The sequence below is a fragment of the Musca autumnalis genome, unplaced genomic scaffold (genome assembly GCF_047663935.1).
Source record: "Musca autumnalis isolate F117 unplaced genomic scaffold, ASM4766393v1 scaffold_2, whole genome shotgun sequence".
Lineage (NCBI taxonomy): Eukaryota > Metazoa > Arthropoda > Insecta > Diptera > Muscidae > Musca > Musca autumnalis.
In genome coordinates, this window is record NW_027411755.1 from 103,870,057 (window position 1) to 103,884,138 (window position 14,082).

At 39.3% G+C, this 14,082-nt stretch overlaps 2 protein-coding genes across 2 annotated transcripts in view; one reads left to right on the forward strand and one right to left on the reverse strand.

Moving 5' to 3' along the window:
• The window catches only part of LOC141394387 (uncharacterized), a 102,103-nt gene that overhangs the window by 39,418 nt on the left and 48,603 nt on the right, over positions 1 to 14,082 (forward strand). The gene's annotated exons all lie outside the window — the stretch shown is intronic.
• Positions 5,164 to 13,125, reverse strand: LOC141392992 (uncharacterized). The gene is made up of 2 exons (XM_073965952.1): positions 13,012 to 13,125; positions 5,164 to 6,268 (listed from the first exon to the last, which is right to left on the reverse strand). Exon 2 carries the CDS (start codon positions 6,264 to 6,266, stop codon positions 5,229 to 5,231), a length of 1,038 nt encoding a protein of 345 aa, XP_073822053.1. The 5' UTR covers positions 6,267 to 6,268; positions 13,012 to 13,125; the 3' UTR covers positions 5,164 to 5,228.

Below are 14,082 nucleotides of genomic sequence, written 5' to 3' on the forward strand. Positions count from 1 at the left end.
CAAATAGTACAGTGGGGTAAAATACTAAAAATTAATAATTGTTTGCAAAAATTATTTTTCGATAATTTTTTGAAATATAATTAATTGGCAGTAGGGTTTTTGGAATTTTTGGATAAATTCACCCTACATTCGGGATTTATTGCACATATTTCTAGCATAGAATATATGCGAAAAATACTTGTTTTTTGACATTTTAATATTATTTTTGGCAATATTTGTTAAACATTTTTGAAAATTGTTCGACTCTCCGTAGGGGTTTCGGTATTTTTGGACAAATACACCCTACTTTTGGCATAGCATACACCAACTTGTCATCCAAACAAGATAAATTTCTGGAAAATTTTTGAATTTGCGTTGATTTTCTGGTGGAAACTTTATTTATTTTTATAAATTGTTTATTTGTCGTTGGAATTTGGAAAATTAGACTCTAGTAATTCAGATTCCTGAACCACCACTCATTTTCTTGTATCTTGTTTCAATTGTGATTGACAAATTCTACGCATCATTTGAATTGATGAAGGTTGATTCACCCTACAAGTTAGAGATATATGCCTCTAACGTTTAAGATATGTGGAGCAAGGTAAAATCTACCTTTGAGCAGTGTCAACCTTTTCTTATATCTAATAGTACGCAGGAGAATAAGGTTAATATTGCTGAGAAATATACTAGTTCACATCGGTCATATATCCGTTGCATCACATCCATCCGCCAAAAGCTTGAGGCTCTATAAACTTCTGTTGGTGGACATTCTTCACCTCAATTGCCACCAATTTCAACTGACGTTGATCACATTTCTATATCTTCTCACAAATCGCATATTTCAGATGACCATTTTTCATCCATGACAGATTCTTCCCAGTCTGTGAGAAGTCTGAATTCCCCTGCTTCACCTTCAAATATTTCCAAAGAAATATCACCTCCCAATTTGCTATTGGACGATCCTGTTCTGTCTTCTTTTTCTACCCAGTTTGCGCAGCCAGAAATTTCACCACTTTCCAAAATTGTCAAACCGTATAGTACCCAGACTGACGACATCACCTTTTATTCTGAACAATGTTCATCTGGTTTATCATTGAGGGAGTCTGTCCCTTTGCAGATTGATACACCACATGTCTTCCTTCGAGATTTCCATTCACCAATTCTAGTTTCCCATTAGCGTGGAAAGCATTGTCGGATACGTATGACAATAAACGAATCGTGGTTTATAGTCAAATCCAGCAATTGCTCAATCTCCCTTCTTTGGATAAAGAAACTTGTTCTGGTTTGAAAACCATCCAGCGTGGGATTAGTAGTTGTCTTGCTGCAATGACCTTCTATGACGTCATCACCGATCATTGGGATCTAATAGTTGTTTGCAGCGATTGCCAAAATTGACTTTGACTCTGTGGGAGCAAAGCATCAAAAAGAAGTCGTCGTTACCTTCTTGGAGAGACTTAGATGCTTTCCTCACAAAGAGAATACAAACATTGGTTTGTATCCACAACATGTACGGGAATCAACTGACACAATCGTCGCCCAAGAATGTTGCTCCACATAGATCCCCCAATAAATCGTTGTCCAAATCAAAAACTTCATCGAATAATTCAGCCCAGAAATCTTGTTGCCCAATTTGTTCTAATCAGAGACATGTTTTGCGACTCTGCCCCCAGTTTTCTAAACTATCGTTTGAGGACAAATTCTCAATTGTTAAGAAGAATAATCCTTGCATAAATTGCTTATGGCGTGGTCATGCTGTTAAGAAATGTAACATCAAATATAGTTGCAACACATGCAAGCAAAGACATCACAGCCTTCTCCACCGGCCACAAATTCGAAAAATTGTTGCTTCGCCAACGTCGAAGACATCTCCGGCTTTTACTGATGTCAAAAGTCGAGACCTTAACTCTACTTTGTCGCAACCAAGCTCCGCTCCGACTTTTAAATATGTCAACAGTCGAGTTTATGATGGGAAATTGTCGCCACCCAATCCAGATCCGGCTTTTACTAAGTTCAAAAGTCGAGTATGTTCTTCTTCTTTGTCACGCCCATGCACCTCTCCGGCTTTTACAAACTTCAAAAGTCGAGAACCTGGTTGTACATCTGAGAGAACCTGGTTGCACATCAAGACAAAAGCCTAATTCCGCAAAGGTAAATATAGTTCGCAATGGTAAAATGTACACTGCACACGCAATTGTTGACACTTCGTCTGAGGTAACAATATTATCTAAAAAACTTAAAAATGCGATCGGAATTTCGTCACTTCCTGCGACTAGGAACGCTAAATCTGCTACACCAAGGGAAGTTTGTTCCCTTAAGTTGCCGTCCCCTAAAAATTCGTCTAGAATTATAGAAACATCGGCAGTAGTTTTACATTACGTCAAACAGAACGCCTCCACACATGTCGAAATAGAAAGCTCGGATTCCTAATTTAGAATTAGCGGATTCTTTCGATGACAGCCCAATAGAATTGCTACGTGGTGCTGATCTATATCCCAAGATACTTGAAGCTGAACCTCCTAAAATCGTTTTAGATTCGTTGCTGGCCCAAAAGTCTATTTTTGGGTACCTTCTCACCGGTTCGGTTCCTCTTGCCGCTAGTACGTAATCTCGCACCTTACATTGAAATCGACCATTATATTTAATTGTTGAAACAAACCGGTACAATTATATCTTGCAAGCTAAAATTTAATTGTTCAATAACTCGTCTCCATATTCTTGAATCGAGCGTATATCGGAGTTGATCATTTCCTAATTACTCGTTTACCGAAGTCGATAATTTGAATAATAGCTCACTTAGGAATCTGAATTTACGCTCATTAATCCTAATTTGAAGAATTGTATTTATCCTTATACTAATAAGTAATTATTCCTAGCTTTAATTTGTTGATCCACGCTTACGTGTATCAAGGTGGGCGGCAATGTATAAGTTAGATACTTTGTCCCTCAACTTCCCCTGCTCGATCAATCACGGATGCTGATTGGCGCACTGGCATCTCCTCTACAATTCCCTCTATGGATAACGTAGTGTGCGGTCGCCGCTGAGCATCGGTTGTTGTCGGTTTGCTCACTTTGTTACACTTTGCTCTCACTGGAATAACTTGTATTGTATTAGTATATGACATGGGATCCCCTGCGATCACTTAGAACCTCTGCGTTCACTTGTCATTAGTCATTTGTCGAAGAATAACGTCTACGCGTTATTACTAAAAGGTCTCTGTCGCTACTATCAACAAAAGGTAATCTCTTCGTTGCAAGAAAAGAATCACGAATAAACTTCCAGCTGCTTGTGTTTTTATTTCTCTTATTCTTTTCTCCCTCCACTGTGCATCATTCTGTAATCTGAGCTATCGAAGAAAGCTATGGATTTTCCCTCCCTCATCTAAATAATTTGAAATAAAAAACATTTACTTTTTAATTTTTTTCATTTGAGTTTTCATTTCACATTTTCATAGAAACAGAATTGAGCTCCATGTTATGCCTTGTTCATACTGTTACGAATGTAACTGATAGGTTTAAGTTAATTTAGTTTGGTTTCAGTTAATTTAAAAATTTGAATTGTAACGTAAAGTTTTATTACGCAGTTATTTTATTTAAGCAACAACAACTACCATGTAGAATTTTCTTAATCTTTCCAGTTCTTACTTTCCATGTCTATTTTGTTAGTCCCAATTTACATTGGGCGAGTTTACTTGCGGCAATTGTCAGTGTTGGCGTGATACCAGTGTGAGAAACCCAAAAAGAAAAGAAATTAAAACAATTTGGTGTATGTAATTTTATGTATGTAAATATTTTCAATTCTTTATTTGTAAAGTAGGTGGGTTTCAAAGAAACAAGACTTTACCTTTTGTGTGTGTTATGGACAAGAGCGAAAGAACAAGTAAAGTTGCAGGTGGGCAGAATAACGATAATAAGGCCGTGAACATCAACTACGACCGCAGCATTGGAAAGCGCCCCTCTGCATCCGAACTATGCGAATAAGCTTTCCAGGAGAGGTAGTAGAAAAGAGCGAACTCTCTCCTACAAATAAGGCTCCTGGAAGAAGTGCAGAGAAGATTTCCCCATAGAGCTCAAAGAGCGGCCAATTAACGTAGTTAATTGTAATGCTGGGAAGGGGAGACAATGTATCGAACATATACATTGGCGTAACCAATGTATCGAACTTATACATTTGCCGCCCACCTTGACGCGCTATCTGCAAGGCAACAGTGTTAGACTAATTCGCGAGCAAAACTTATACTAGTGTTAGTAGTGGAGTGAGTATGTTTTAAATGAGAGGTACGAAATTCAGTTTCTATTGAGCATTTTTAGAGCATAGCCGACCAAGAAGAGCGAGCGCTTAAATTGTTTATGTGTGGGTAAAATTACACTGACAGAACAGAACAGGTGATGATTTTCATATTGAGTATGAAATGAAAAACACAGGAAAAAAGTTGTCACGGCGTGTTAGCGTTCAGAGCCAAACATAGTGGTGGGTGTGTGGGTTCGAATCGTCGGCTTTCCTTTTTCATTTGCATTATAGATCATAAAAAAGCTCGATTAATAAATTAAAAAAAAAAAAATAATACTAAAAATGATCTTCCCCTAATAAGGCAAAATTTTCAAATAGAAAAAATATATTGTTGACGCGTTCGCTTTGTATGACTAAAATTAAAAATAATATACAGTGAATCACAGTCAAAAGTATCCACTACAGTTTCTTTTATTAAAACTGCGATTGCTAAGAGTTAATTAATGGTAGCGATTTCAACTTTAAAATTTCTTCAAATGCATTGAACAAATTGTCTACGGTTCTAATATAAATTAGCATTTGACTTGTATCCCTTATATCAGTGCTTTCATCAAAGCAAACAGATACATATACCGCATTTCGAATCCTCTCCTTTGTTTATATAAATTTTTTATTGTTGCATTGCAGACGAGGCATTCTGCGTCATTAAAAATATTAATACAAAACAAAAAATCATTTTCAAATTCTTCCCTCCACATATTTGCTGTACAACTGCAAAATCTTTTCAGTGTACCCAAAAAAAAAACAAATAAAGCGGCATCAACCTGCTTGCATGACATTCAGTACAAGACTGAAGTAAAAAAATCAAAACATTTGCTCTCTTACTTTGCGTTCGGGTCGCGTGTGTGTGATTTGCCGAAAAACTTCGTAACCATATCAATACCTACGAACGGGTTTGTTTTAGAGATATTTCAATTTTTATTTAATTCATTAAATATTATACATTTTTTTTCGATACAATTTAGGGGTGCACTGCACCTGAAATGACCCATCCAAAAGAGGTTAATTGGGCGGTGGGTAAACCAGGTTGGGCCATAATGCGCGACGGGATGATAATTTTTGCATATACCTCTGGACCCAGTACGATTGCAACCGCGCTTGATTTAAAAAAAATTAGGATCTGCCAACTGTAATCCGCTAAAGGAATCCGCAATCGACGCGGTATGGACAGTGCTGGTGTTCGTCCACAAGACAATTTGGCGACTTGTGCCGTAATATACTGCCGCTGAGAGACATCGTAACACGATGTCACCATTATATCGCAGTAGCGTACACCGTCAACCAAAGACATAGGCCAATTTAAATGAGAGACCAGCGATTCACAAATACGACTAACTCCCGAGCATGGATCAATCAATGCACGAACCAGCATGTTGCCATTTCGGAAACAGAGGCGGACAACAGCGGTAGGTGCTAGCGTAACCAGACGACTAATGGGGAGTGGGGGAATGGCTCTGGTCACGGGAGGTTCAACAAACGGGCGTGCGGAGGACGACGAATGAGGGTTACGGCCAGCTGCATTTGTACGCTGAGGTTCGTTGTGCATGCGTTCACGGCCATGTAAGAGAATGTGATGAAATTCGGCGCAGTGTTTGCAGTTTCGAGCAGCCCGACAAGAGGATGTCTTGTGATTGGATTGCAGGCAATTAGTACAATAGCCATGGGACACAACAAACCGCAGGCGTTTTGGCTGAGACATTCTCTTGAATTTGAGGCATCGGTATAGCGGATGGGAGCTGGGACAAAGACGGCATGTCAAACGGGTGGAAGGTGACGGGTGACTTCTGCTAGCAACGACGGAATGAGATGATGTCGTTGTTGGCTGAGGGTTAGTCGGCTCTTTACCAGTTGATGGACCTGGAGCAGACTGGTTTGGGGTTGCTACAGCTTCATCAATTTTGGTGAGCAACATCTCCTTCTCAACCTCACCGTCAGACATCATATCATCATCACTCTCAGGCATAACTACCACAGGGAAAATGTCGGAAGCAGACTCCATATCTAAACAAGTATTTACACGACATAGAAAAGGTATTTATTATTCATTGTCGATTAATACTAACTTCGCAACTGGTCGTCGAACAATGCCTTGTTCCGTCCGAAGATCTACTACTCTAACGTGACCATCAGTTCCTGGATGACACTGAACGACGCGACCTAACTTCCACGAAGTAGGGGGTAATTGCTCATGACGGAGCACAACTAGATCATTAATTTGTATATCGCGCTGAGGATGTTTCCATTTATATCGCTTGTGTAATTCTACTAAATATTCCTATTTCCAGCGTATACAAAATTGATGAGTGAGGGCTTTTAATTTGCGATATCTGTTGACAAGACTTAGTGGCGAATCCACTATTAAATCTTCAGGTGGAGAAAGAAGAGGAGCACCGATAAGGAAGTGACCGGGGGTCAGTGCGACGGCATCTGTTTGATTATCGGTTATAGGACACAGGGGTCTAGAATTCAAACAAGCCTCAATGCGAACTAGAACAGTGGAAAGCTCCTCAAATGTGTATTTAAAGGTTTTTGCATGTCGGCGGAAATGTTTTTTAAAACTTTTGACTGCAGCTTCCCACAGGCCTCCCATATGGGGAGCACCAGCTGGGATGAACTGCCAAGAAATCTCTTGAAAACCTAGCGAAGAACAGACTTTTTCACGACCCTCCTTAATGAATTTTTTGAAGTTATTTTCAATTTCACGAGAGGCACCGACAAAATTAGTCCCATTATCGGAAAACACTGTCTTAGGGCAACCACGACGACCAATAAACCTATAGAAGGCTGCCAGAAAAGACGCAGACGATAAGTCAGTGGTGGCTTCTAAGTGAACTGCTTTAGTTGAAAAGCAGACGAAGACACATACATAACCTTTAGTAATTCGACACGCCCTGCCCGTAAATGACTTCATATCAAAGGGTCCCGCGAAATCAACTCCTGTAGTGTGAAAGGGGCGAGTGACTACAGTTCGCTCCTGAGGAAGAGCAGCCATGATTTGATTACATGACCGCTTCTTCTCAAGGATACACGTCTTACAACGATTGATGACACACCGAACAAGATTTTTTAGGCGAGGAACCCAATATTCGATACGGAGTATACGGAGCATCATCTGATTTCCACCATGAATGGAAATGGCGTGAACGAATTCTGCAAGCAGGCGGACAAATCTACAAGAATATGGCAATATTATGGGATAGCGCTCAGTGTAGGACAGTGTTGGGGACTTTGCTAAACGGCCATTAAGACGCATGACACCATCATCGTCTAAACGAGGGTTAAGTGGAAGAAGTGAACTTTTTGAAGGCAAAGGAGACTTGTCTAATAAACATTTATACTCCTCAGCAAAATACGCCTTTTGTGCAAGAATTGCTAGACGAAGCTTAACCGATTTTATTTCAGATGGATCTAAAGCTGTAGAAGTGAATGTTCTGCGACTTTGAGAGTGTGGACGACAATTATTGTAAAATCTAAAAACATAAGACAATACCCTCAAAGCCCTTCCAAGTGACGAAAATCTATCCAAAATATCTTGATAAGAGGAAAAGAAAGTGAAATTGCTTTTGACGGGACGAATTTCCAGCTCAGTATCCATGGATGTGGTATCATTTATTTTCCATTGAGAGGAATCTGACAATAACCACTCAGGACCATGCCACCAAAGTGAAGAATTGGCCAAGTCCTGGGGCGAGATACCACGACTACCCAAATCAGCAGGGTTATCTTCGGATCTAACGTGGAACCACTGACCACTCCCTACATTTTCCTGAATTCGACATACTCGATTAGCTACGAAAGTTTTCCAAGTGGAAGGTGTTTTACGAAGCCATGAGAGGACTATAGTGGAATCGGTCCAACAATAAACTCTAGTAACTGGAATTTGAATTTCCTGAACTACTGACTTTAGAAGCTCCGATGCTAATGTAGCCCCACAAAGTTCAAGACGAGGCAATGATACCGATTTAATAGGTGCAACTTTGGTTTTAGAAGTTAAAAGATGAACATTAACTTGACCGAGTGGAGACTGAGTACGCAAGTAAACTACCCCCGCATATGCCTTTTCCGAGGCATCAGAAAAGAGGTGTAGCTCAGTTATGTCTTCTGGACTATATTGAACCCAACGAGGGATACTAATCGAATTAACAGAAGAATAATTTGCAATAAAAGACTCCCAAGAGGCTTTTGTATTGGTGGGTAAATAGTCATCCCAATCTATCTTGTCTAACCAAACTTGCTGCATAATAATTTTTGCGACAACAATTACAGGCGAAAGCCAACCTACGGGATCAAAAAGTTTGGCTATAATTGACAAGACTTCCCGTTTGGAGTATTGGGCCTTTTTTGGGATAGAGTCTACAACGAAAAAGAAAGTGTCGGAATGGGCATTCCAGCGAATTCCTAAGGGTTTGGAACTACTGCATTCTACAAATGAAAGGACCTGGGAGAAAAACGAGATAAAATGGACTTGTGATTTGATGTCCACTTCCTCAGTTCAAACTTTGCAGTGGCTAAAGCTTCAACAAGCTGATCACGATATGATAAGGCAGTGTGAATATCGTGAGCGCCAGCAAGTACGTCGTCTACGTACATACAATTGCGCAGAATATGCGCGGCGAGAGGAAAGTCGGACTGAGTGTCCTGGGCTAATTGAAGAAGAGTACGAATGGCTAGGAAGGGTGCGCAGTTTACCCCAAATGTGACCGTTTGCAACTCATAATCTTGGATAGGGTCTGAAGGAGAAGATCTAAACAAAATTCTTTGAAATGGTGAATGTTTAGGATCGACACGAATTTGGCGATACATCTGAGTGATATCGCAATTAAAAACAAATTTGAATAAACGCCATCGCAAAATTAAGAGAACTAAATCTGCTTGAAGAGTTGGCCCAACATGGAGAAGGTCATTTAAGCTAACACCGTTTGAAGTTTTGTTAGAAGCGTTAAAAACTACCCGAAGTTTTGTGGTCGGTTTGTCAGGGTTAATAACTGGATGATGTGGAAGGTAGCAAGCCAAAGAACTAGTAGACTGTGGGGGCTGAACTGGGCACATATGTCCCAACGACAAGTATTCTTGTAGAACTTGGTCATAAACTATTTTGACTGAAGGTCTTCTAAGAAGCGAATTTTCCGACCGACAAAACTGTTTTAAAACGTTACTACGAGAGTCTCCCAGTTGCAAAGATTGCGGAAATTCGGATTTAAAGGGAAGCGTTACTACGTAACGTCCTTCCGAATCTCGCACGGTCGTGGCACGATAATTCTTCTCACAAAACATGTCCGATGGAGAAACGTGTTTCAATCTGGGAACTTCTTCGAGTTCCCAGAACCGGAGTAGTGTTTTGTTGAGAGATTCCTCCTCAGCTATATCCAACACAGTCGAAAAGACCTGGACTGAGGAAGAAGGCATGGGACCAGTCAGAATCCAGCCGAATATCGTGTTTTGGGCTAACAGGGAGTCCAGAATATTTCGCCGCGTCCCTTCCCGCAAAATTTGTGGATACAAATCCGCCCCCAATAACAAATCAACAGGTCTAGAATCAAAGAGGTGGGAATCAGCGAAACGAAGATTAGGCAAGCGAGAACTGATGTTCGAACTGAGGGAAAATGATGGAAGACTTCCAGAAATTTTTGGAAGAACAAATGCAAATGTCTCTACTACTAACGAAGAATCGATTGGTGAACCAATGCGAAGAGGGCAATTTTTCTTTGAAGTGGCATAGGTAGAACCATTGAGACCAGAAACAGTTGCATTAATGGACCGAGTTGGCAATTTAAGAACCTTTTGCAAATTTTCTGTAATAAACGAAGCCTCTGAACCGGGATCGATAAGAGCCCTAGCAGGATACGAAACTCCTAAATGAACAATGTCAACCATCGCAGTACCTAACAAAACGTTCCGATTTTGGGATGTATGGAACACTTGACTATTCATGGTTCTAGGATTAGCACCAGTGGATGTTGATGCGACATTATCAAGTCCTTGAGGAGGATTGGTATTGGTAAACGAGGGGAGTGAGGTAGGTGATCTAGAAGGAGCTGAAGTAGGCCTATGCAACATTGTATGATGGCGACCTTTGCAAATATTACAATTGTGGGTACTAGAGCAGTCTTTGACTGAATGTCCCACTGAAAGACAATTAAGACAACAACCCTGCTTTTTAGCGGCTTCAAATCTTTTTTCAAATGAAAGCGCCCTAAATTTAGGGCAAGATCGCAATGAATGAGATTCTTTGCGACAAAGTACACATACCGATTTCGACTTATCTTTGACCGAAGAAGTAGCAAGATTAGTTTTGACTCTACTTTTCGGAATTGAAATTGAAGAAGAACCTCTCATGTCCCTAAGGCAAGCTAATGTTTGGATTCGTTCTGTTAGGAACTTATCTAATTCATCCCACGAGGATAAAGAAGATTTATCTCTAATACTCTGTTCCCACAAAGTTGCAGTTAATTTAGGCAAACGCTGTTGACAAATAAATACCAAAATTGGATCCCAATGATCCGTGGCTACATCATAGACTGACATAGCAGAAATACAACTATTGATTCCACGCTGCAAAGTTTTCAAGTTAGAACTAGTCTCAGCTTCAAACACCGGAAGGTCGAATAGGAGCTTAAGATGGTTATGGACCAGAATGCGTTTATTATCATACGTATCTTTTAACGATTTCCAAGCTAAAGCGAAACTTCTATGGGTGAGCGGAAACTTTGCCACGATTTCCCTAGCCTCCCCCTTTGTTTTTTGTACCAAGTGACAAAGCCTCTCAATGTCACTTAGTCCAGCGTTATTAATGAACATGGCTGAGAAAAGATCCCGGAAAGTGGGCCACGACAAAAAGTCACCATGGAAATCCTCAATGTCACATGGTGGTAAATGAAGATGATGCATGTTATTCGAAACGTATGGTGGTAAGCTCCAATTAGCAATAGAAATGTCCGAAGGGTTTTGGACATCTGGAAAAGCAGTATTCGATAAATGTGGAGAAATAGAACTATGAATAGAGATATTGCCACCATTAGATGCTGGTGGTTGACCAATATTTAGTCTATTAGACCCACGAACCGCAGAATCGAATTGTTGAATATTTTGGGATGGACGGTTTTGCGGAGTACTAATAAGCAATGACGATGGGGAAGCAGGGGGAGACTTTACTGATTTAAGCTCCTCCAGTTTTTCATTTATAGTCGACAAACAAAGGACATAGCTTTCGCAAGTGGCTTGATACTTTGCGTCGGCTGAGGAAATGTCTTCAGAATTCGTACCTTCAACAGACATAAGATGATCCAAATACCTATCATAAGTATCCTTCACTTTCTTCCACAAATCTTGGAGTTCCGTGTTACGAATCACAAGATTGAAAACGGTGTGATTTTCCGGCCTAATCAGATTAAAGCCAGCAATGAATTTGACAACATTGTCAGAAGCCCTAATGAATTGGGTGACAGGAGTGACCGACATGATTAAAAGGATGAAAAACCCAAAAAATATCAACAAAAATTCGAAAAATCCTCAAAAAATCACTTTTTTACTATTTTAGAAAGTCAATTAGAACCGAATGTAGGGTGCACACGGTCTAATTTTCAGAAAAAGATCGAAAGAAATAAGCACGATGGCTAATAGCAACGAAAAACTAAAAAAAGTACGAAAAAAATCGAAAAATCACAAATTTTTGACAAATTAATGAGAAAATCGTCTATTACCAACAGTAGGGTGCACGTCACACTATGTGGTAAAAACGAATTTATCCAAAAATGTTTCGAAAAAAAATTAAAATTGAATTTATAAATAAATATTTATAAATAATTGAAAAAAAAATCAATAAAATGTGAATTTAATATATAAATATTATCAATAATGCCGATTGTAGGGTGCTTTATTCGAATAATATCACGAACAATCAATATTTAATCGCGACACGAAATTATATTCGAAAAAAATAACAAACAAAATTTTATTAAAAATTTATCAAAAAAATATTATTTTTTACACTGGTGCCCAAGGTGCGACAGCCAGCAACGAAAACGAATAAAAGAAAGGAAAACACAAGCAGCGTCGCGTCGGCAGAGCGATCAACGTATGTTAGTCAAACCACACACAAACCAACCAACGACAAGAGAGTTGGAAAAAAAAAAGAAATAAATTGTTGCTAGCTTGTATGGATGCTCGAATTTTTGGGTATTTTTGTTGTTGCGATTAAACGACAAAAACCCAAACGACAAATGAGATTAGAAAATTGTTGGTAGTTTTTAGAATTGCAAAGAAAAGGGCACGATGGAGAATAGTAGTGTTGTTATTGTATTTTCTCACTAGTGGCTTACAATTTCAACGATTAAGGGAATGTGTGTATGTAATGTATGTAAGCCCTTAGGTAGAAATAATAAACAAGCACTACAGAATCGATCACCGGCAAACAAATTAAAGCGATAGAATGCGAACAAATGCAAATTAGGCAGAAATTAAATTAGAATAATTTAGATTTTTGTAAATAATCACCGAATGTATTAAAATAAAAGCACAATATTGGGATTATTGGTTATTTTAATACGATTATTTAGCAAATTGTACGACGATAAGTGGACTGTATGATGGTTTTTATGTTATAACACACGCGTTAAGGCAATTGTAGGGCGACCAGTACGCGACGTAGGGAACAAATATCAAAAAATCACTTTTTTAAAACCGAAAAAAATGCAAAACAACAACACTCGCGGTATGCTCAATATAAAAGAAACTGAACTACGTACCTTTTAGTAAATGATGTTGTTTGTGGATGATGTTTTTATGGTTTTTATGATTCTTGATGAGGATGATGATGAGACGATGCGCACTGATGAGGGGGGATGATGGTGTTGATGATTTTTCTCCTTTGAAAATAGGGAAAGAAACCAAAATTAACAACAACTTCGATATGCAAGTTATTGATCCGGCTCGATTGGATCAAAATGTTGGCGTGATACCAGTGTGAGAAACCCAAAAAGAAAAGAAATTAAAACAATTTGGTGTATGTAATTTTATGTATGTAAATATTTTCAATTCTTTATTTGTAAAGTAGGTGGGTTTCAAAGAAACAAGACTTTACCTTTTGTGTGTGTTATGGACAAGAGCGAAAGAACAAGTAAAGTTGCAGGTGGGCAGAATAACGATAATAAGGCCGTGAACATCAACTACGACCGCAGCATTGGAAAGCGCCCCTCTGCATCCGAACTATGCGAATAAGCTTTCCAGGAGAGGTAGTAGAAAAGAGCGAACTCTCTCCTACAAATAAGGCTCCTGGAAGAAGTGCAGAGAAGATTTCCCCATAGAGCTCAAAGAGCGGCCAATTAACGTAGTTAATTGTAATGCTGGGAAGGGGAGACAATGTATCGAACATATACATTGGCGTAACCAATGTATCGAACTTATACAGTCAGTTTGTAGGAGAGAGAGGTGGGGGATATGGTAACCCTTTGCCTCTCAGCACCCTCTCTCACCTACAAACTGACAATTGCCGCAAGTAAACTCGCCTAATGTAAATTGGGACTTATTGTTTTACGTTTATCTATCAGTCAGTTATCGCTTAGTTTGCTATTTTGCATTGTTGTCATCTTCTTTCTGTAGTTCAATTGCGTCATCACTGTCTGTTGTGTTTCTATATACTTGTGTGTTGTTGTTGTTCGCTCAGTGCTAATGTGCGTCTGTGTGTTCGTTGCACAGATTCCAGGAGTTGCCAGATGGTTATGGAGAATTCCCGAACAAGAAGATTTTGGTATAAATATGAGAAGGTTGACTAGCAGTTATCAGTTATGAAGTGTGAAGTGAAGTGTAAACATCGACTA

What these genes read in the sequence shown, in the direction of transcription:
- LOC141392992 (XM_073965952.1), bottom strand. Translation starts at nt 6,266, where the DNA reads ATGGAGTCTGCTTCCGACATTTTCCCTGTGGTAGTTATGCCTGAGAGT.